This window comes from Hirundo rustica, chromosome 6, assembly GCF_015227805.2.
Source record: "Hirundo rustica isolate bHirRus1 chromosome 6, bHirRus1.pri.v3, whole genome shotgun sequence".
Taxonomy (NCBI): Eukaryota; Metazoa; Chordata; class Aves; order Passeriformes; family Hirundinidae; genus Hirundo; species Hirundo rustica.
Genome location: NC_053455.1, coordinates 30,186,974 through 30,209,738, shown reverse-complemented (window position 1 = coordinate 30,209,738; position 22,765 = coordinate 30,186,974). Strand labels below are relative to the sequence as shown.

The 22,765-nt window shown below is 37.0% G+C and overlaps 1 protein-coding gene across 13 annotated transcripts in view; it reads left to right on the top strand.

The window, feature by feature from the left end:
• PCNX1 (pecanex 1) overlaps positions 1-22,765 on the top strand; it is a 94,898-nt gene that overhangs the window by 22,920 nt on the left and 49,213 nt on the right. For 8 of the 13 annotated variants that reach the window (XR_009207907.1, XM_058420834.1, XM_040068770.2 and 5 more), the window contains 3 exons: positions 1,151-2,851; positions 13,345-13,477; positions 17,980-18,164. Coding sequence is in view for 12 of the 13 variants with exons in the window: in XM_058420834.1 (XP_058276817.1) it covers positions 1,151-2,851; positions 13,345-13,477; positions 17,980-18,164 (2,019 nt within the window). In the remaining variant the exon portion in view is untranslated. The remainder of the gene's footprint in view (positions 1-1,150; positions 2,852-13,344; positions 13,478-17,979; positions 18,165-22,765) is intronic. The other 5 variants (XM_040068772.1, XM_040068771.1, XM_040068774.1 and 2 more) reach the window with 3 other exon arrangements.

The following is a 22,765-nucleotide window of genomic DNA, read 5'->3' as shown; positions in this document are numbered from 1 at the left end:
TTTTTTTTTTTTTTTTAAATACGTAAGGAAAATGTTGCTTGTGTTCTGAAACAAAACAGGACGATTTTTCATTTAGTTTCATTGCCAGGAAAAGACCTGCTCAGACGAAAACAGTACAGAACCAAAGGGGGAAGTCTTTGCTGATTTTCAAGCACCTAGTGATTAGGAGGAAGTTAACTCTGAGAATACCACCTTTCATTTTTGCCAGTCTAATCACTAATGGGTGTTTAGAGCCATTAGATCGATGATTCAATCATTACTGTGTGATTCAGTGCAGAAAGTGTGTTTGAAATGGAGCATCACAGGTGGCCATGCTGTTGTAATAGGCAGTGGGGTTCTGTTACTTTCAGCTGAGTAATCTGTGAAGTCTCTGAAGTTGCATGTGTTCAAATATACTCTACAGAAATGAACCTGTAGAAACTTAACTTGGCATCCAGATCTTCTATTTTTAGTGACAGTAGCAAAAGGGAAAGTAGCCTGTCTCTCAGTACTCCCTGCAGATGGACACTTTTATGGGGGACTGCTTCTGATGGGTAACAGGAATTAGTGTTTTAACCATGACATAACCAAATCATGATTTGCTTTAACAGCAAAAAAACACCTTTTTTTTTTTTTTTTCCAGAGGTAGTAAAACTCAGTGAATTCATAGGCAATTTCATTATAGTACAAAAAGACCTTTTTGTGACAGTGCTAATTGTGAACTTACTTGGTATCCAGTAGGAAAGGTGATTTTTGTTGACTTCAGAGTTAATGAGGTTTACTGTGTTTTCATCAATAACTTTATGTTTACTGCATGTAGGAACCAAAACAAAAGGCAGGGAACTGTTTTATAATTAAGAAACTTCAGGATATATAAAAATACTAAGTCAGATACATAAGCAATAGAGGAACCTGGGGACTTGTCAGAATTGCCTTATCTTATTAGTTGCTAGGGATAAGCTGGTATTGATAGTTTCTTTTTTTATTAAAAAACCTGTCAGGTTTGCTCAGATGTTATAAAATATTTTTAAATGGTAATGTGATGAATTCATAATACTTGCAATTGGATCTTTCAGCTCATTTACTTTGTCTGTTATAAACAGTTTTAAAGCAAGTTGTATAACTTACATGAACATTCTACATGACTATTTTTACATATGTACTTAAACAGATTTGGCAACTGATCGGAAGCTTTTTCGTCTGGTGTCGAACGACTCATTTGTCTCCATCCAACCTTCGTTGTCCTCTGGACAGGATTTGCCAAGGGACAGCAGTGACAAAGTGTGCCTCTCGAACAACCAGCTTGTGGACCAGTCTAAAAGCAGCGCATGTGACGCAGAAGTAGCTTCGCTGGTAACTCTGCATTCTCATTCCTTTAGAAAGGATCATAGACCACGAGGTGTACCAAGGACTTCTAGCTCTGCTGTTGCTTTTCCAGATGCTTCACTAAATGACTTCCCCCTTTATCAGCAAAAACGAGGACTAGATCCTGTCAGTGAGTTAGAAGCTTCCAAGCCCCCTTCTGGATCCCGAGAGTCTTTGGGTGAGAACTCTTGCATTTCAGGAGTTTTTCAATTAGATGACATTCTGAAAAGTAGCAGCCCTCAGCCATTGACTAAGAGTGGGAAGAGCAAATCCTTGAAAGCAGACAAAAGTATGGACAGTCTGAGAAGCCTGAGTACTAGAAGCAGTGGTTCAACAGAAAGCTACTGCAGCGGGACTGATCGTGACACCAACAGTACCATCAGTAGCTATAAAAGTGAACATACTAGCTCGACGCACATAGAAAGTGTATTGTCTGAGCACGAGGAGGAGTCTCCTAGAGAAGAGAAAATGGATGGTAAGAGAAAAGACTGTGGTGTCGACTCAGAGGATGACAGTAGTTCTACTACTGACAAAAGGACTAGTAGCGAAAGGACTGCTGTGGAAGTGAGTCCTCTGGGTGGCGTTCAGGAGGTAAAGGGTTCTAGTGCACCTGAGGAGATGCACAGCCAGAAAGGTCTGGGTGCCTCTGCTTCAGAAGAGGCCAATAAGAACCCGCATGCCAATGAATTGACTACACAAGCTGACAGGCCGCATGGGAAGGCTGCTGAACAAAGAGATGAGCAGAGTGAGAAACTAGCTGTGTTAGTAGATTCAAGAGCTTCTAAAGAAACTAGCGGAAAACAGAAAGAAGGAGATGTTCGACCAAAATCTTCTAGTTTAATACATCGAACAGCCTCTACCCAGAAGTCCAGTCGGAGAAGGACAGGAAAAAAGCGGGCTAGTAGTTTTGACTCAAGTCGGCACAGGGAATACGTTTCCTTCCGAGGTGTATCTGGTACTAAACCTCACAGTGCTGTGTTTTGTCACGATGAGGACTCCAGTGATCAAAGTGACTTGAGCAGGACATCAAGCATGCAGTCAGCTCACCAGTTCAGCAGTGATAGCTCTTCCAGCACCACCTCCCATTCATGCCAGTCTCCCGAGGGAAAATACAGTGCTTTAAAGACCAAATATGTTTCTAAAGACCGTGGGGGCATAGACTCTGAAAATGCTCACAAAACCCATGTAAGCTCTGAAGGAATTAGCAAAAAAAGATCTACACGACGGACTTCTAGCACAAACAGTGCCAAGAATCGTGCCAGAGTGTTAAGCCTGGACAGTGGTACTGTAGCTTGTTTAAATGACCCAAATAGTTTAATGACACCAGGTAATATAAAACAGTTAACCACTTCAAAATCTGATTTGGAAGCCAAAGAAGGAGAGGTGCTAGATGAGCTATCTCTGTTGGGAAGGGCTTCACACTTAGAGTCAGTCACTCGTTCTAGGAATAGCTTACCAAGCCAGGCTACATTTCCTGAAGGGGAAGACCAAGAATCAGCAAGTGGAGGTAAGTAAATGACCTGCCAGAAGTACCTTGTTGTATTTTATTAAGGAGTCTGGTATCTATGACTTAAATTGAAACTATACTTAAGTATCCTCCCTGTTTCTGAACTCTTGCCCAGTAAAACTGAAAAAGTGTTTCCTTCATAATTTCTTGGACGATCTACTGAAATGGGTATTGAATCCAAACAGCTTTTACGAAATCTATAGGTAGAGGTGTTACGGGTTTGTTACCGGCAGTCTTCATTAATTAGAGCTGTATCTGAAAACTACTACTTGTGATTAATTCAAACCTGCTCTATTGTACTGAGTAATACAAACTATTGCAGCCTTTCTGGCATGGCTTGAGGTGGTATCAAGAAATAAAACCTATCCCAAACCCTTACCATGCTGCCTTTAATTGTGGATTCTTACAGTGGTCTACTTGCTAAGCTGAATTCTCCTAGGGATGTGATTTTTGCTTAGCTTTGCTATTGCTGGCTAGACAGTCTTGTTTACTTTGAATTTTTTTTTGTTTTGTTTTGGTTTTTTTTTTGTTTGTTTTTTTTGTTTTGTTTTGTTTTCATTATGTGAACACAATAACCTTCCAGTGCAGGAGAGGAGTGTAGTTTCCTCTTATTTTCCCTAACTATTGTTTTGCTTGGTGTAATGTGAACAATAAGCTACCTGGAATAGCTGGGTATTAATACAGATTAGTAGTGGCATTTAAAACAAAATTGGGAGCTTTTAATTTTTTTTTTGTTTGTTTTTATTGCTTGTTATAATGTTTGTTTCTTTTCTTGGTTAACTATATTGACTGCCTTAACTGGAAGGCTTTTTGTGTCAAGGTAGATAAGTGTCTTCAAAATGCATGAGGTTGCTGATTAACTCAGTTGGACTTCTGGAATTTTCAAGAGACAATACCTACCAGATAATCTGGAGCTTTACCTCTAGGTAGACAAACCCTTTATAAAATTGTATTTTAGAACAAGACAGGTATTTTTAACAAAGTATAAGAAATTTGATTGTTCCTATTATATAGACTGCCTAAACAAAATACAGTGATTCATCTTAAAAAGACATTTCCAGTCCCCAGTGAGATACAATGTGTGAACTGTAGCGGGGTTTTCTTTTTGTTTTGGCGTTTCTTTTTCTTTTTGGGTTTTTTTTTGTGGAGGTTTTGTTGTTGTTTGTGGGGTTTTTTTTTTTGTTTGAGTTTTTTGTGGTGGTTTTTTTTTTTTCTGTGGTGTGTCCCCCAGTATTAACAAAAGAACTATAAAAATCAGTACCATTAATGTCTGGGGAGGAAAGGAAAGTGTGCCACACAGAAGTTCACCTGTATATTGATTATTGATCAAATTTGACTGGTTTGCAATTAGTTTAGATCTATTTTTATGCCTTCACTTTACTGATGTAGGCATATTTTTTCTTTTTTTTTTCAACTTGCTCTGTTATTCCTAGTAACGGATTTTTGCAGTAGCTGTAATAAGAGTCAAGGTTGCTCTTCTAGTACTAACTCTACAAATGAAACACTTAATACACATTCTTTAAGGTCTTGTTAATTTGGAGAGTCTTGTTAAAGGTCTTGTTAAAGGAGAGTAATTTGACTAATAAAAGGTCTCCTTTATGTATTTATCATTTTGTCTCTATGCTTTCCTTAGCACAAAATTTGATCTAATTTTGTTTTGTGTTACTACTGCTTAAAGCTGTTAAGGTTCTTGCTTTATGTGCAAAGGAGGATTAACATACCTTACCATTTCAGAACGTGTTAGACTTTATATGTGCTTACTACTTGTCACTAGTCTGAAAGAATAGAAGATAGATGCTGACTATTATGAAATAATACTTGATTTGATGGCTCTTTTGAAAATGTTTATCTTCCCCACCATTTCACTTAACACATTTCAAAGCAATCTTAAAGGTACAAATCTGTAGCACGTTAAGCAGGAAAAGCTTGCTGTTGTTCTTGCTGGCCTCATCCCTTTTCAGTTTAAAATTTTACATGCTGGTCATTTTGAAGTTGTGAGTATTTTTAGTAAGTGGCAAGTACCCATGTACTTCTCCATGGGTTGCAAGCTGTCTTTAAGAAGCAATCTGGAATCAAGTTCTCCAAATCTGGTGACACGGTATAGTTGTTTCTTCCTACCAAGAGAAAAGGAAGTATTTGCTTTACAATTGCAAGACACGAATGTCATTCTACCTTTTTTATTCTTTTTTTGAAAGCAGAACAAAATTATGACTTCTTTTCTTTAGCACTACTGAAATATTTATTCAATCTTGTCTAGCACCAAGGCGTAATTACATTGCATTTTTCTGTTCACGATCAATCTGAGTAATTCTTTCACAGTGTCCTTCTTTACTGATTTTTATTTTGTACGGGTTTGTTGGGATTTTTCCCCAAAATTTATAGCTAATTACAAGTTTTGTAACATCTGTGTCTTTAAATTGTGGTTTTCTTCTTCAGGCTTAACCGTGACTAATACTAATGGGAGAAAATATTGTAACTCTTTAGAATCTAAGTTCTTTATAGCCACTATTTCTTAACTGCTCAGATATCTTCACCTTTTGGGAGGTTCTTCAAGGCATACATGTGTAACATAAATACATATTGTGTGAATGTGTGTATAGCATATTTTGGACAAAATTAAGAAATTATTGTATGTACTTGTTGCAGGTGAATGACAGAATAAACTTGGTTTGGATTTTCATAAGATCAGGGGATGTAGGTTGGATGTGATTTTTAGAAGTAGTCTGGTCCAACCTCCTGCTGAAAGAATTACAAAATTTTATGTAAATATTTTTAAATGTCTGTGATTGCTTATGATAGCTTTCTGAAACAAATAATTAACAGATGCACACAGGATAACTAAAATACTGATATGAATACTACCTCCTCTTTTCCAGTCAGCAGTTTTCAGTTCCTATTTTTTAAAGTATACTTAAATCAGTAATTACAGCTTCATTTTATTCTTCAGTCTTCAGAGACTAGAAGTACATTCTTGTTTGTGTAACTGCTGAAATGTGTTTTGTAATGGGTATGGCCTTTACTGATCTTTGACTAAGCAGGATGTTGTACAAACTTGGACTTATTTCACTTCTGCAGATACAGCTTAGTTTCATTTCTATATTATTATGCTAGGAAGTGGTAGATGACTCACTTGCTGTGAGATAGTACATGCATTCGAATAGAAATTGCAATTCGTTAAAATGCAGAGAAACAGCATCTGAAAATTCTGAAATTAAGTGGATGTGGAACAAGAAATGGAAGATGTCTTACAGTAGTAATCATTGTTCAACTGTTCAGACTCCAAAAGTATCTAGTGGATTGACGAGTCACGGGTTAGTTGAAGTTGCTCTGCTGTCTAGTGATATCCTGGAAATACCCTCTTTGCCCTGACCTGTGCCTGGTTTCTGTCAGATGTGTGCTGTTTCTGGATTGCTGTTTGTAACCATTTAAAGAACCACCATAATGCTGTACACAACACAGTGATGTTTTGTAAAACTTGGCCTGGCCTGAAAAGTCAAGTGTTCTCTCCAGTTCTATATTAACTGTAAAAGATGTGCCCTTTAAGTTGCTGCTCTGTTTTACAGCTTGCTGCAATTTAAGGTTTATTTACTTTCAGTTCTTGAGATACATACCCTTTTGTAAATAAAACTGCATGTAATGTGATGCATTTTTCCTTCTGTGTGTTGCATAGCAATATTGAAGTAACAGCTCAAACTGTTTTCTGTGTTTTGAGGTCTGCAGTACATCTCTACAACCAGGCGAAACAGAGCTTTGTGAGTTTGGGTTCATCTTGTGTTTCATATGACACATGGCAACCTGTTTGCCTCTTCAGTCTGTGTATTTGCACATACATGCTTAGCATGCCTGCCTGCAGTTATTACAATTCAGTTCTCTCTTACTCAGCCAATGGTCATGGTAGCTGCTAGCAATATGTTACTTTTTTCTACTGTGCTGATGTTGCACATGGTCTATGTCATGACTCAATTTTGCAAAACACGTCTGTTTTGCAGAGCTGTTCCATATTTCTGATGGCTTTACTTTTTGCTACATTTTCCTGCAGATAGAATGAATATAATTAGAAAAAATGGGGCTTCTGATGCGTCTGCCTGTTCATTCTCAAACTATTAAGCCAAACAGTTTTACATGAGAAATTAGAGTTTAGAAATGGTATAAACTGAAAAATGTATAAATCTCTTGTGATTGGGTTGCGTGTATATTGGCTGTCTGTGTATTCAGCAGAACCCTGCTGAAACTGGACCCAGGTAAGCAGATCAGCAGTAGAAAGGGCTCTGTTTTATAAGCATTTTACTGTACTGTCACAGCTGTTTTGTGGGAAGGTTGAGTTTTACAGAATTCCCTCTGATGTTGGGTATCTTGTCATCTCAGCAGAGGTCAGATTGCTACCTTTAAACACTTAAAGATGTAGACAGTGTTAGGAATGATATATGAAGCTGCTGTGAAATTTCTACAGTTTTGGAACTTACCAGTGAAACAACACTTGGAATGAGTCTTGCATCTATTAATTGTTAACCACTTCGTAGCAAAGCAAAATTTTAATACATTTTTGGGGACTCAATCCTGTGTTTTGTCCTTTTTCTGGTATTTGTGGGTAATACAGAGCCTTTTGTTAGATAACTTCTGCTTGATATGGGAAGGGTGGTTCCGTTTTGTTGACATGAGTTGTTCATGTATTTGCTAAGTATTCACTTCAAACAGGAGATGGATAGGATTTTTTGGTGTTAGATAAAAAGCTGCATCTTCATGCTGGCTTGTAGATGTACCTAGGTTTATTGGTATGCATATAAGCAAGAAAGCTCTGAAAGCTCTTATCAGCTGTGATGGAATTGCTCATGTTGCTGTAGAGTGTAGTTGTGAGAACTCATTCATGTATTGAGGTTGGCCACTAATTAATGTTTGGTGTTTTAGTTAAGGCTGTGTAATTCAAACATGAATTTCTGTGTATAATAGGCTAACATAATATGCCACATGGTGAAAATGCTATGTTCTGAAGATTTCCAGCATCTTTTCCTTAATGTGAATAAATCTAAACACAAAGTCAGAACTAACTTTATTAAAGATCAGTGTCAATTATGAACATTTGTCTGCTGCATCAACATAATACTAGATACCGATACTGAACACCAGGATATAGGGTCTGTATTGGGCAGGGGATCAGATAGGGTTTAGCTTTAATTCTTCAACCCGAAGTACATCAGCATTGTGTTCAAGAGGTCTATGTGAGTAGCCTAATGTTTTTAAAAGTGGAATAATTCAGATAGGAAGTACAATGAAGTAGAATAACTAAGATTCCTAGTTTTATCTTTGGCCTTAGTATAAAAATTTTACTGTCAAGCTGGTCTGTAAAAATGTTTGATTCAGAATTTAAACTGGATGGTTCTGTTGTCCTGCTTTGTTCCCTCCTTGATAGTCTTTGTCTTTTCAGGTTGGTGTAGTGACTGTTTTGACATAACTGTAAATATTTCTTCAGACTAGTTTCAGACTTACTTTTTTCTTTTTTAAAAATGCAACCACAGCATTGAAGTCTTGGGCCTTACTTTCTTTCCTGAATTTCATGGTGCTTTCTTCTGCACTATTTTCTTGAAAAAGTTTGTAACTTGGAGATATCACTCTGTTCTTCCTCGTTTCTCCTTTGCTGCCCACATCTGTTCTTCAGAAATAGTCATCAGTGATATTTTTCGTTAAATATCCACAGTTAGTTATAGTACACTGAGCCAATATTTTGATTTTTTTTAAATCAGAGAAGTATATAAGTAATTCCTGCAACTCTAGCTTTTATTAGGGTGCATAATAATATGGTGATTAGCAATTGCATACTGAAGGTATGGACTGAGTAGACTGCTTCTTTCTACTCAGGTATCTTTCAAGTATGGTTTTTAATATAGTGTTAGGGCATGTGAAAATAAACTATAAATGCCTCAACCATGAGGAGAAGAGTAGTGCTAACCCATAAATGCACATGAGGTGCATCTCTCAGGTTTCGAACACAAATGAGAAATTGATGCTAAATACAGAAGAACAACATTTCAGCTGTTTGGTTTGGCAAAGTACATTCTGTCTTTGAAGAATTTCATTGTGTTTGCAAATTTTATTGGTTATGTGAGTGCATGAGCCATAAACTACTCATTCCAGCTCTTGCTGAGAATGTGTAGGCTTAGTAATTAGTCACTGAAAATCAGTTTCCCATTCAATAGGGTGAGAAAGGGCATGTCCAAGCATCGCTTAAGTTCCATGCACACCTTTAACCATGCTTAGCCTGATTAATGTTCAAAACCATCTAGGCTTTAAGTGATGGGAGGAGGGGTGTTGGGTTTTTTGGCTGTGGGGTTTTTTTTCCTTTTTTCCTGAGAAGAATGAGGTACCTGCTGTGTTAGGTTTTTTCTTGCTTGCTTTCTAGTTGGACTGATAGCAGTTTTTATCCTAAGAACTTTATGGTTTTCCACATAGATGCTGTGTCTTTGTATTAGCTTCATACCACATCTTTCCAGGAATCTTCTTATGAAGAATTTTCTGTATTTCAGAATTTATCTAAGGCACTGGGTTTAGCATTTGTTTGTAGCAAAATTAAATGGTCTTATTCGTGCAATAAAATTTTGGCAGTTCTGCTTGTTCATGTTGTTCTTCTTAAGCTTCTGTCTTCTATGTTTTGTTTAAAAGAAATGTTAAATAGGTGCAGGAAGAGGTTGCACATGTTTTTATATAAATGTTCCTGTTCAAAGGAAAAGATTTGTACTTTGTTTCTTAAAGCTAGTTGTCTTATACAACAGTTGCATAGTTGTAGTGTAAAACTGAGTCTTCAGTTCTCTTTAAAACTTAGTAAAACTCCAGAGGTGAGTGTAAAAATGTTCAGTATAAAGTATCATTCCAAGTGTCTGATGACAAAATGATATCCTTATGATGTTTTAAGTGTGTTAATGCTAACTTGGCTCTTTCCCAATCAGAAGTGTTAAACAAGTTAATTTTAATGCAGTTGTGCATACAAACACATAGTCATTAACAGATACAAGTGTCATTATTTCTTCTTTTAAAATAGTTGTATTATATTTGGGAATAGGCGTGTGAGGGGTTAAGTTTGTTACAAGGCTGTCATTAGGTCTCCATTTCTTATTTTATTGATCTCTGGGATGTAGGTTTGTATTCGTAATTTGTGCACCTTGAACTTCAAACGGGACTTTTGTGTTCTTGAGAATAGATAATGCTGGGGACTCACATTCGTATGACAACACGCAGAGGAAATGCTTGGATTTCTTGATATTGAGTCTAGTGATTCAGCATAGAAGTATAGAATAAAAAAACATAGAGCACCTTTTAACAAACATTCTGTAGCCTGAAAAGCTTGTCTTCCTCTACTAATTAAACTGAAGTAAGTAGGAACTTGAGAAGTATTACTTGTGTTATCTCTTCCTGTTACATCTAGATTTTCTGCATGACTGTAGATGTTGGATCTTACATTTCTGGAGACTAGGATCAGTTATTGTAAGTAGCAGTATTGGAGAAGTGTATGTGACATAAATATTAAAGAAAGCTTATTTATATTAAAACATGATAAAACTGCTTTCAGGTCATGATAGAGGGTAAGTTAGGAATTTTGTCTTACATTCTGCCAGTGAACTCACAGGCAGTTGCATTGCTCCTTCTCCGTAAAGGCAGGTAGGAACACAAATAATGCAAATTACTGTAAAGGGCTTTCCATACTGGTATGTATATATTTTAAATTGTATGTCTTCGGTGAAATGATACTAAAAACAAAAATTCACCAAAAAGTCTTCCCCAAAACTGAGCAAGCCCAAGGCTCCAATACAAAAAACCAAACCACAACCGCTCTGGTTTTCCTTTACAACCAAAAGCCAACTTTGCTCAGTTTGGCTTTCCACACTTTATGCTAATACTCTCTGCTCAGCTAGCACTTTTTTTTACTTCTTTAGTCACGTTTTCTACATGTAGCTTCTTGCAATGTTGCATAATGTGAGCAGACTTGGAGCTTGTTGGTCTGAAAAGCCCTGCAGTCTTTTCAAAAGAACTTGTAGACTTGTGTGGTGACCCTGGATGCCACCACCTGCATTCAGGAAGATTGTGTATAAAAGATGTGCATTGAACAAACATTTCAAGATGACAAAGCAAGAATCTCATGGTAAAACAGGTAGAAAGCTACACCAAAATCTACTTTGACTTTTGCAACTTAAAATTAAATAATAAAAGGTTAGGAAATGCCAAAGCTGTTTACCTGTGCAGCTTTGAATTTAATTCCCAAGTACAAATTAGGTTTTTTATTTTCTTTGTTTCTTATCTTGAAGCATGTTTGTATATCTAGTTTCCTCACAGGACACTGCCTCTGTTAGTTCTTGAGACTTGCTTTAGTGATAAATTGGAGCTCTATAGGGAGGACATACCGTGTTTTCATAGACTCTGCTTCAGTTATTGAAGGTGATGATGTTTGCTAAAGAGAAACAGGTATCTGTCACTGTTAAGTATACTACCTTAAAGAACTGAACTAGAATGCTGCTTTTGCTAAGTAGTTGCAAGTGGTAATTAAGATATAATACTGGTGTTTACCATCTTAATGGTAATTCAAATATTTACATTTCAGTTAAGACTACTCACTGTTCCTTATTTCATGGTGCTTAACTATGGTCTGATTACCAGAATTGCTTTTGCAACGGAACTCAGTGTGAGCTGTGTTGTCAATATGAATTTTTATATGCTGATGTGCATCCTAGAAAAAATGAGCTTTAGAAATTGTCATCCAAAATCAATGTGTGGTTTTGACCTCATGCGACAGGATTCAGTCTGTCTTGTTTAGTGTGGTTCACTTGCTCTGTACTTCAAGTATGAGAGCTGCAAAGAAATGCTTAAAGAAATTAGGCAGTGTATTAAAATAAAGCTGTATATTAACCCACAGGAGAAACGTACTGAATTCCTGATGTAATACCCTGAAAAGATAGTATAATCTATTGTTGCTTAGAATTATAAAAACACTTGTGGTGGAATGAGGAGAGAAGGAGCTGGTTTCACTGAAAGTACAGAAAATGACTGAATTAGGATTGCCCTTAACTTCTGTAGTTTTGGTAATGAAATGCCTGTAGCTTGAATGTTGGTGTTAAAGCATATCTTCTTATGTAGCTTCTTTTGTTTTAAAGCAAGCTATAAATTGAAGCTTCAGATACAGAATTCACTTGATAACCTGTGGTTCCTGGGTGAATTAAACTCTTGTTTCAGCCTTTATTGCCTGCGGTACGGCAGTAGTACACAACAGCAGTAGGTTGCTATACGTCGCCGTTCCCTGTAGGCCAGCATTAGGATCTTTGCTGGTAAAGTGTTGAAAGCTTAATGGCAGCAGTGTTGTAACTTGAAGTGTGCTGAAGCGCGTATGGGCTGCTCTGCCTGTGGTATTCCTGCCATTGCTCTCTGTGGGGTTTTTTTTTTGTGGGGGGGGAAGAAGGAGTGTTTGTTTTTTGTTTGTTTGACACAATTCTTGGTTTTCTCAGTCTAGTAACAGGCTTCTTGGCCACGAAGTTGTGATTTCCCTGTCGAGATTGAGTCTCCTCTTGCGCTGACTTCATGTTTGTTTTTTTATTTTTTTTCTTCCTCCACTTGCCTGCCAAACCCTATTTTCTCTGCAGCCCATTCATTTGAAATCTTTAGTGCTCTGCATTCAAATTGGCTAGGCGCTTCCTTGGCTCAGGAGGAAGACTTCTCAGATTGTAAACACACCGTGAAGCAGTCCAAATCTGAATCTGTTCAGATTGTAGAGCTTAAGGAGCGCAGGTGGATTTTGGGGGACAATGTGTGGATAAGTATTTTAATCTCTTGAGTACATACGAATTCTTTATGACATTGCCTTATAAATGAACCAAACCTTTTGTCTGGGGTGTTGAAATACCAAAGCCATCAGTCCTTATTTTCTCACTTACTCTCAACCTCTGGCCTCTGTAAATTGTATTGTAACTAGTCTAGAAGGAGCAACATGTATTCCTTGATGCTTATTAGGGAAAAATAAATGCTACTCTTGTTTTGTCCCCTGAAAGAGTTGTGATGAGGTTGACCTCAACCCTACCTATTCGGCGGAAGTTAAAAGATTGAGAACATTATGGTGTGAAGTGGCAGACAACTTTGCTAGGTTGTCCTTCAGGTTTCTTCTTAATTATCTGTTCGATGAGATAAAGGATGAGATCAGGTGTCTCTTCCTGCCATGTGTAAATGGAAAAGGTTTGGGATATCCAACTTCTTTTGCAACCTGGCTACTTGGATCTGGGGGTGAAAAAAAGTAAGCTGTATATTCAAGAAGTCTCCCCCAACCACCCAGATTTTTGCTATTAATTGTGTGTTGTGATCCTGTCTCGAGGCAACTTGTTTGAACGGTTAGGGCATAAGCTACTTTTGTTGTTGAGAGTCAAGTTCGTTAACTTGGGGAGGGTCAGAGGGAAGAAAGGAGTCTTAAGTTACTATGTACGTACTAGGATGGGTTCTTATTTGACCTAAAGTCTGTCTTGATGCAGCAGCACAAGCCAGCGAGGAGACTGTCACATTTCGCCGTGAACGCAGCACATTTAGGCGTCAGGCAGTACGACGCCGGCACAATGCAGGGAGTAACCCTACCCCTCCTACATTGCTCATCGGATCACCCCTCAGGTAGGGTATCTAAATGTTCCACCATATTTAGCATGCATGCAGCAGACCACTCCCCCACACCCACCAGTGTTGCCAGAAAAGCACTTTTTACTTCCTTCCCCACCATAACCTCCTTGAGCTGTCACTGCATGTCACTGTGGGCTTGTTGAATTGTGCATGTATATGTGGCACTATTTTAAAAATGGTCAGGATAGTCAGTGTCTAACACGTTATAGCTGTTTTCAGGTTGATGTAAAAATTAACTAATGCTAACAAACTTAGCCTCAGTGGTTTTTATCAAAAATTGTAGAAACTTTTACTTTCAATCAACAAGAGAAACCCAAGAAAATAGTATCAGTACTCCCCATTTTGATTTTCTTTTCTTGAAGAATGTAAGCATTAGGGGCTAGTACTGTGATCACTTTTCACATTTGTAGACTGTGAGAGATAAGCAAAATGACAGAACATTACAAAGAGCTAAATACGTACAGGGACTCCGAATCTAGAATACAGATAAACCTTTATAGAGATCTTGTAGCTTTTTACAGAAAAATAGAAATAATGAAGTGAATAGAATGCCCAGTATTGCTTAGTATTAAATCTAATTGTGTGGCACTTGGCATGCCTTGGCAGCGTTTAAAATGTACTGTGTACTCGTATCTCAGGAGTCCCCTGACATTTACTGGCCCCCTTTGTTAACAATACTGAGCCTAGTGATTTGCTACGTACAGCAGCTCTGTTTGATCAATTAGCCTGAACAGTAGAAACAGCAGCCTCTATAAGTCTTTCAACTTGTGTTTTATGTCTTTCAATTTCTTGGTTACTTATGGTATTGGAGAATTTGGTGAGGAGAACATGGCCTGTAGAAGAAGGAACAGACCCCTATCAGTATTGAAGTAATTCTTCCTTCAATTATATGAACATTATGTAGGAGTAATTGCATATGTTATATATTCTTAATGATCCTACCTGTTTTTGTGGTTTGGGAATATTTTTGTAAATTTTTTGAACTAGGAAAAGCTGTAGACACTGTCATATAAAAAGAAAATACCTTTTAATAGATGGTGGCAGAGAAATTGTCACCTTTGTCACACCACTGAAATATTTGAAGACCACATTTGCAAATTTTCCTCACGCAGCGGGAATGCAAGAATGGTACCTAGAAATCTAACAGATGAAGGGTTGACTTGTGTTATATCAAGGACTGAAACTAGTCAGGTGTGTTTTTAGTGGCTAGTGCAGTATGAAGTAGTGACCCTGTTATTTCAGGTTTTTTCTTTTTTAAGCTTTTGATCCTACTGAATGGAGGGTGTTCAGCTTCAAGCTAGTGATTTACTTCATAGTGAAGGATGATAAAACTGTTTTCTTTCTGATCACTTTTGCTTTACCTGATTGCCTCCACTTGCCTCTGAGTTTGTTTTCCTTTTTTTTTTTTAAAAAAAGGAGGCAGCTTTGTGTATTGCAGCGTAAGAAGCTGTGCAGACTGACTAAAGCTCCTTAACTGTGTGTTAGTTAGAAAACTGTTTTCTTTCTTGTAGGTATAAAGTAAGGAAAATAAAGGACTCTTGTTTTTAAACTGTGGTTGACAGCTGCCTCGTTTCCATATGCTGCTTCAGTCATTAAGGTTCCCATGGCTTAAGCTTGACTTCACTGAAAGACTACGAAGTAACATCGTGAACTTTCTGAATCATGAATTTCACTTTGTGAAGTGGGAGTAACTCTTTAATTAGACAAGGTGTTCAAGGGTAAAAAAGCAGATTAGTCTAGCCTAGTATTTCCTTTAAGCATCTTTGTTGCCTAAATTTGTTCTGTTCTAAATTAAAAAACAAACAAACATTCAAAACTGCTCACTTCACTTTAACATAATAACATCTGTGACCAAAAATACTTTAAATATAAACATATTCAGAATTGAATACTTAGGTTAATTTACTCAAAGTACTTTTTGTAATGCTAAATGACTGTCCCTAGGAGTGGAGTTAAATTGCATTAGTGCAACCAAACACTAAAGTGCTTTCATAATTATTTGACACAAATTCCGTTTGAACATCAACTGTGGAATCTGTCTGAAAAAAATATGTATTCATGTTCTAATTTCTAGGTGAACAGTCGGGAAAAAAACCCAAAACCCCTTTCCTTTACATTAGGAGCTTAATTTTAGTATAAATTCTGTGTTACTGGAAGAAGGAAAACCTTAAAGATGTAAAAGATATTATGCCTAAGGAGCAAATATGAAGAAATATGGAGACATTTTTAGCCAGTTGCCACTAAGAAGATTTCAAAATATCGCTGCAGTTGTAGTGACATAACTCCTGTATGCTGTTGATGAGCTGCGCCAGTGTAGTTTCTGATATTGCTAATCATGACTTCAGATATTAAACTTCGAAGAGTATTAGATTTACTAATCTTAAGTTGCCAGGATGTTTCTTATTTTTGCCAGCAAAACTTTAATCTCTAAGCTTCTAACTCTGTCATAAAAGTGGATGTTGGGGGATTGTTCCCTAAGACCTGTTGAGTTAAACCTGATTTCTTTAATTTCCTATCCATGATTGCAATTACTTTTCACTTCCTCTGTAATATTTAGTAAGAGACAATGTCATTATATGTGTGTGTCTTTGGCAATGGTAGGTAAGTCAGAGCTGGTCTAGTAAATTCTGCTGTTTTCATGCTAAATTAGACACAAGATTATTTTGCCTGGTAACCTAAAAAAACAAACCCCAAATGCACCATAAAACACCATCCACCCCTGCTTTTGTCCTGTCTAAATGTCAGTAGTGTTTTGGGCACTTTAAAAATAAGTGTTCATTGGCATCCCATGTAGTCAATGGTGTATGCATGTGTGTAAGTGACTGTATGAAGCAGAATTTTATTCTTATAATAATCAGGCAGAGACTAAACACATTTTTTGCATATCTGTGTAACTGGTTGACATCAATATTTTTGTGGGATTTTTTAGTTGACAGTTGTGGATAACTATTCAAAGGGCATCTGTGTATATGCCTCTTGAGATGTACCTGCTATTTATGGGAAAGCAGTATTTTTTAGCATTGGTTTGATGTTGCTTAAGGAGGGCAGTGAAGGTTGTTACATCTGTGTACTTCCCTAGGGCTTTGGTTGCTGCACAGCTCCCTGAAAGCCTTGTGTACTGCAGCAAAACACTGAATTTCAATTTCAGATTAAAATGTTAGAACATGATAAATGAGTTGCAGTTCTTTTCTTCCTGAGCTGTGTGCATGTCTGCATTATTTTGCATGAGCTTTTCTTAACACCTATTCTTATATCCATATTTTGTTTTCCAGTGATTCTCTAACAAAAGAACTGAAAAATAGATGATGTAGAAAATACTGTTAAAAGCAAGTACATCAGATATAACCCTTCAACTCTTACTAAGATCTTTTTTTTAGTTGCCTCATTTGCCAACTCTAGCGTCATGCTGTAAACAGTGAAGTGTTGAAAGCAATGACTGATACATATTGTTTTTCAAAAGAGTGTTTAAGCAATTTTCTAGTCTTTAAAATACAGAATCTTTTATCTAAGATAGTGCCTTAGCTAATGACAGTATAATGTCACTTTTAAATCTACAAAATGAAGGATAATAAACCCGCTACTCTTGCTAAGACAGTATGATATCAACTGTAAACATCATGTACTCTGACACTTTGTCATACCTAATATTAAACAAGCTATTAAAAAAAATCTTACTTTGGTAAATAGCTTTATAAAGTAATTCTGCAGTGGAAGTCTGAAGAGGAGAATTAACATTTTCAAACACTGTCTGCTCATGGCTATAAATGTACAAATTTCTCTGTAAGCCAGGTTGACATTTAAAACCTGTGTTTTGGCAAGCAATAAAGTTTTTGATGTAACTTTAAAATAACTTCAGAATCAGCTTTTGCCAATTATTAACTTTCTATAGAGAGTCTTAATGTGCTCAAAATAATTCTGAGTCCAGAGATGTAACTTATCTACAAGGTCTGTGGTATCCTATGGCTATTAACAAAGTTTAAAAATGTTTTCTAGTTAGTGTGGATTAATGATAAGAAAGGTGATGTCTCTGACTAATAAAAAAGCTCTAAACAGCTGATCAGGTCATACTTGAATAAGCAAAAAGGACCCTAACTACTGCGAAAAGACTAAAATAGTCAGTGTAAATACAGGTGATATCTCAGGTTGGTCTGTAGTTAAACTAACCTGCAGTAATTTGCTTTTGCACCCACAAATTTGGGCTCAGAAAAGTATACCTCTTGGGTGATGTGATGAGACCTTAGAAAGAAATACTACTTCTAAGAAGGTGACTGGAACTAGAATATTTAGATTACTGAATGTAACTAGGGCCTAAATACATTGTTACAGAGAACTTAGGGGTTACTTTAACCCAAGCTGTTTGCTGCTTAATGCTACTATACTCTAAAATAAATAAATAAAAGTTTTCCTCTTAAAACTGAAAAATCTTGTTTTGCTTCACTTCTGGCTCTTTTTCACTTCTTCCTGGTAATGTGTCCCCAATGCATGTTTTCTCGTAGCCTTCAAGATGGTCAGCAAGGCCAGCAGTGCTCCTCCCAGGTCAGAGTGCAGTCCTGCCCCCCTTCCCAGGCAGCTGTGCCCGGTGCTAGCGCCTCCTTGCTGGTGAGAAATGGGAGTGTCCACTTAGAAGCATCACATGCCGCTGCATCTGCTGTAGGCGGTAGCAGTTTGCACGATGAACTTGGTATGCAGGCCTTATATAACCTTGGTGACATGGAGGTTTTAATAGGGCAGATTTATTGGTAATGCAGTGAAAATCAGCTAACCTGAGCTTTGTTTCCCAGTCTTGTAGGTGTGTTTCTAGGAAGGCCATATTTGCTCATCATATGTGCTCATCAGTTTGTTGCCTTTGTCAATCACCTTTCCGGGCACTTTCTCTAGTAAATGCATGATGGGAAATAGGGAGGCATAGATACAAGTAATAATGGTGTGAGAGCTTTCTTGATTTGGACAACATAACACAAGTAATAAATCTTTCCTGTGGTCCTGTAGGCATCTGAGCAGAGATGGAGACTTCGAGCATCTTCTGGTTCCTCAGAAAAACCAACTTGTTATGGCTCCTAGGAATTCTTGATCTTACCTTTTTTTAGATGAGTCATTTAGCTGTTCAAAAAAGAAATACTTATGTGAATGAATGCTTTGCTTTTAATGTATGCCTTAATTTAGGAGCTTGGTATTGGAAGTAAATCTCGGACTCCTCCGTCCATCAGATGTCATAATTTTGTGGAGCTTTATAGTGCCTTCTTAATTCTTCATGGTCCATTTTATGTGGTATTCTTGATTATTAACGTCTTAATTAACTTCTGTGCAGCTAATAAAATTACTAGGAAGAAGTTATGATGGTCCTAATAAATGACTGATCTGCCATATAGTGCAGAGGCAGGTTTGGAAAAATTTCTAGCAGGGATCTTTGCAGCTATCTATATATGGCCTGAATTACTTAGGACTCCATCATTAATGTGTAACTCTTCCTTGAATTATTAAAATGGGCATCTTGAGCACTGGCAATTTTTAGTGATGGAATTTTGAGCAGCTGTCAGCTGTAATAACCTAAAAGTACAGGGTTGATCAGAACACTGACAAAACATTTGTTTTCAGGCCTTTCTGTAATCCAGTACTAAAAGATAAGTGAGTTGTCATCTTACCCCACTAGAGGGGAAGACTCCATGGGTTGCCAGTCTGTGGTAACTCTTCAAGTGTTTGACTGAGACTTTCTTCTTCTGCATCTTCTAGTTACAGTATAAGGAAAAATGGAATATAAGCAAAACTGAAAACTACCTTGATGTACTCTGAGATGTTTTGTAAAACTTTACTACAGATGTAATGAATACACAAGATCTAGTTATCTAATAATTTTTGTTGTAGATTCTTTTGCTTTGCTGTTTCTTATATAGATGTGTTACTGTTTCGATCTCAGAGCTTGTACGTGTCTCTCAACTACGAAAGCTTGTCACACAAAACCCATTTTCTTTATTTACTTTGGACTCATTTTTATTGAAAAAAAAAAAATTGAAATATAACCCTGAAATTGTTACACTGGTTATATCTGTCCTAGGTTAATGTTGAGCTATATTCTTGAGGCTTCCATTTGAAGGATTTGGTTTGTCTTACTCAAAATAATACAGTTGAGTTCTGTAGAATGTCATTTAATATGTAATCTAGGCCTGTGTTATTTAAGAGCATATATTATTTGCTGTAGCAGAAATCAAAGTAGATCATATATAAAATTGCACATGGCATTCAGGCTCTCCCAAAAGGCAATATTCATTTTATTTTTTGTGCACTGGCGTCTTCAGGCATTCATGTGACTCAATCATTCTGAAACCTTACCCGTGCTGTGCTTACAATTATTTGAGACATCGTGTTGTCTTTGGGAGGCACAAAACTTCTGGGATCTGCTAGAAGGAAATCTGATGTATAATAGGGATTTGTTTCCTGTTTTGAAACTCTGAACATCTAGTTTAGAATCCTTTGAGAGACAGGAGCTATTATAGACAGGATCTGCTTGTGTTATTTTAGGAAAATAAAATTTTCCAGTTTGTGTAGCAGGTTTTGTGGAACAGGTGCTATCTTTTGTTAAGAGTAAAATAGTTGGCAAAATGAGTAAAATAGTTGGAAAAATGATGCAAGCTTTTGTGTGTGTGATTCTTTAATCAGGCCTGATAAGAAAGAACCTTTCCTTATAAGTGGTACATGGTTAGTTTGTTTGGGGTGGTGTTTTTTTGTTTAGTTGGGTTTTTTTGTTTGTTTGTTTTTAACCCTCAGTCAGGGATGAAGTAACACTATTTTTCTCTTTCCATTGAGTCTAAAGCTCTTAGGTTTTGCTGTTATCCTAAGATAGCTTAAAGTGAAAGATGACCATGTTACTTTGTCTGTGGATTGAGTTGGGAGATGGTTGTAGTTTTTTTCCTTGATCAGCATCAGAATAACAATTAAAGCAATTAATAAAGTATGACCAGTTCTTTGTCACTGCGGAAATCATTGTGACTGCCCAGGGCACAAAAAAACTCCCCAAAAAACAACAACAACAACAAAAAACAAGTGGCTAGGGAAATAATATGGAAGCAAAACTTGTTTTACACCAACTGGAAATATCAATCACAAACATAGATGGGGCTATATTATATCTCTGTACAGCGCATACAAGAGTTTCTTAATTCAAATCCTCTTGGAAAGGTGAGCGGGGCACGTATTCATTTACTTTTAAAACCCTCACCAAATGTAGGGCTCATGTTTTCCTTTACCAGTACACTATCTGCTTCTACATTTTTTCTATTCATATTGATGTTAAGCTGCAGCACTTAACAAGTCCCACAATTTTTGTTTTTGTTTGCTTTAAAGTTTCTTGTCTTGTTAATTTGATTCTGGTGACTTATTTTACCTGGGATGAGCATCACTGTATTATACTTGTCCCATGCCCACTGGTGAGGATACAGTTATCTTGAACTTTGCATTGCCCTGGGAGTAAGGGAAGAGATGCTTTGAGGCATTATCTTCAGTCTTGCAGATTCGAAACAGGAAGATATTTATCAGTTATACTGTTGGAAGGTTTAGAGGGGAGGAACTTGAAAGGATGGAAAAGGAGCTTGATGTGGAGCATTAAACATGAAGCAAATTGTAGAAGGAATGCAGGATGGAAAGGAAAGGTGGCAAGCTGAGTGTCATGGTTCTAGGCAAGATTGATACAATACAAATCTCAAAAGCAGCAAAATGTGCCGTTACTTCAGTGAATGACAGTTTTCAGAGCAGAGTGTGGCAGTACTGATGCTTGTTGTTCTCACTAATATCAGATTCTTTAGACAGGTAGGTGGGATTTTTTAGCCCTTCCAGTGAAAGTTGGTTAAATTGAAATTAGAATTTGTCAGGTAGTTAGGAGTCCAAGTACTGAGTTAGTAGAACAGATGCCCTGTGTCTGAAGCTGGGGTGAAATAATACTTTTGTCCTTGGCTCCTTGTCCTGCTCATCTAGAGCTTTACAAGACAATTATGGTGCTGTGGTGGACTTCTGGCTGAATTGTTTATATAACAAGCAGTTATCTCTTAAGCATTTTAATTTATCAAGGCAGTTGAATGGTTTTGAGTATCAAAACTTCTGTGTAAAGAGAAACTTATACACTGGCTACTTACATGATTAAAGGCAATTTAGGAGCAGTTACTCAGTACCTTTTGATAATTAAATAGAAGTAATTTATTTGGGATGGATGTGGGAGCATGATCAAAGGTCCATGTAGAAAATTAATATTCACTTCCCATTATTCCCTTGGAAAATAATCATGTTGTAGTCTGGAATTTGGTATAATAGGTAAGTTACTCTTTTGACCAACTTATATAGGAACAAAAAATTAACTACTTTGAAGTGTTCTAGCTGGAAACATGTACATCTTCATACCATAACTAATGGTAAAATTTTGACCTTTGGAAATAAAGCTCCTAGCAGTCTACCAAGTGGTTACATTCTGATGACTTTGATTTTGCTAACTGCGATTTAAAAAATGCTGATTGAAGCAGAAGACAAATCTGTCTTGATCTAATGATGATGTAATTTCAACATGTCAGTAAGCCTTTGCGTGTAAACTAGTCTGAGAGGTTTGAAAAAAAAAAAAAAGGAGTATTTATTAGATGTAAAACTGGAAAGCAAACTGAGGATAACTTAGCTGAGGAAACCATCAGAGCACCATTTTAGCTAGATTCTGTGACACTGAAATCTTCCAGGTTTTGTCTGTTTAAGCTCATCAGCCTGTTGCTGCTTCCTGTTGATGCCCTTAACTGTGGGAATACGAGTTTGTGCAGTGTGAAATGTTACATGGTTGTCTCTGAATGTGGTGATGAGATATTTTGGTCCTTTGGAACAAGGAAACTTGCTTCAAAGAACATGAATTTGTCTTTTCCTCTCCATGTCAGAATGAAGATGTATTTTGGATTTGTGTGCTTGAGTATTACATCGTCTTGGTTTGTTATTGTAACCTGGTCCAAATAGAATATTTTTGGGTGACTTTAATTTCCTAAGAACTTACAGGTCTCTTTTTTTTGTGTCTGTGTGCAGAGAAGTTACAGACATTTATGTTGAGTGGGCAGACGTGCTATTGATCATATTTCTTGATTTGTAACATAATCTTTGGAGTCTCCCATTTGTTCACAACTTGATGAAACCACAGGCTTTAGAGAGAGGAGATACCTTCTTAAGCTTATTCAATGTGATGCTGTTCCAAGTATCCCACAGAGAATGCTGTGGGAGACAGGAATAGGAGGGAGTCACTAGAGTAAATAAAAATGCTAGGTATATCCA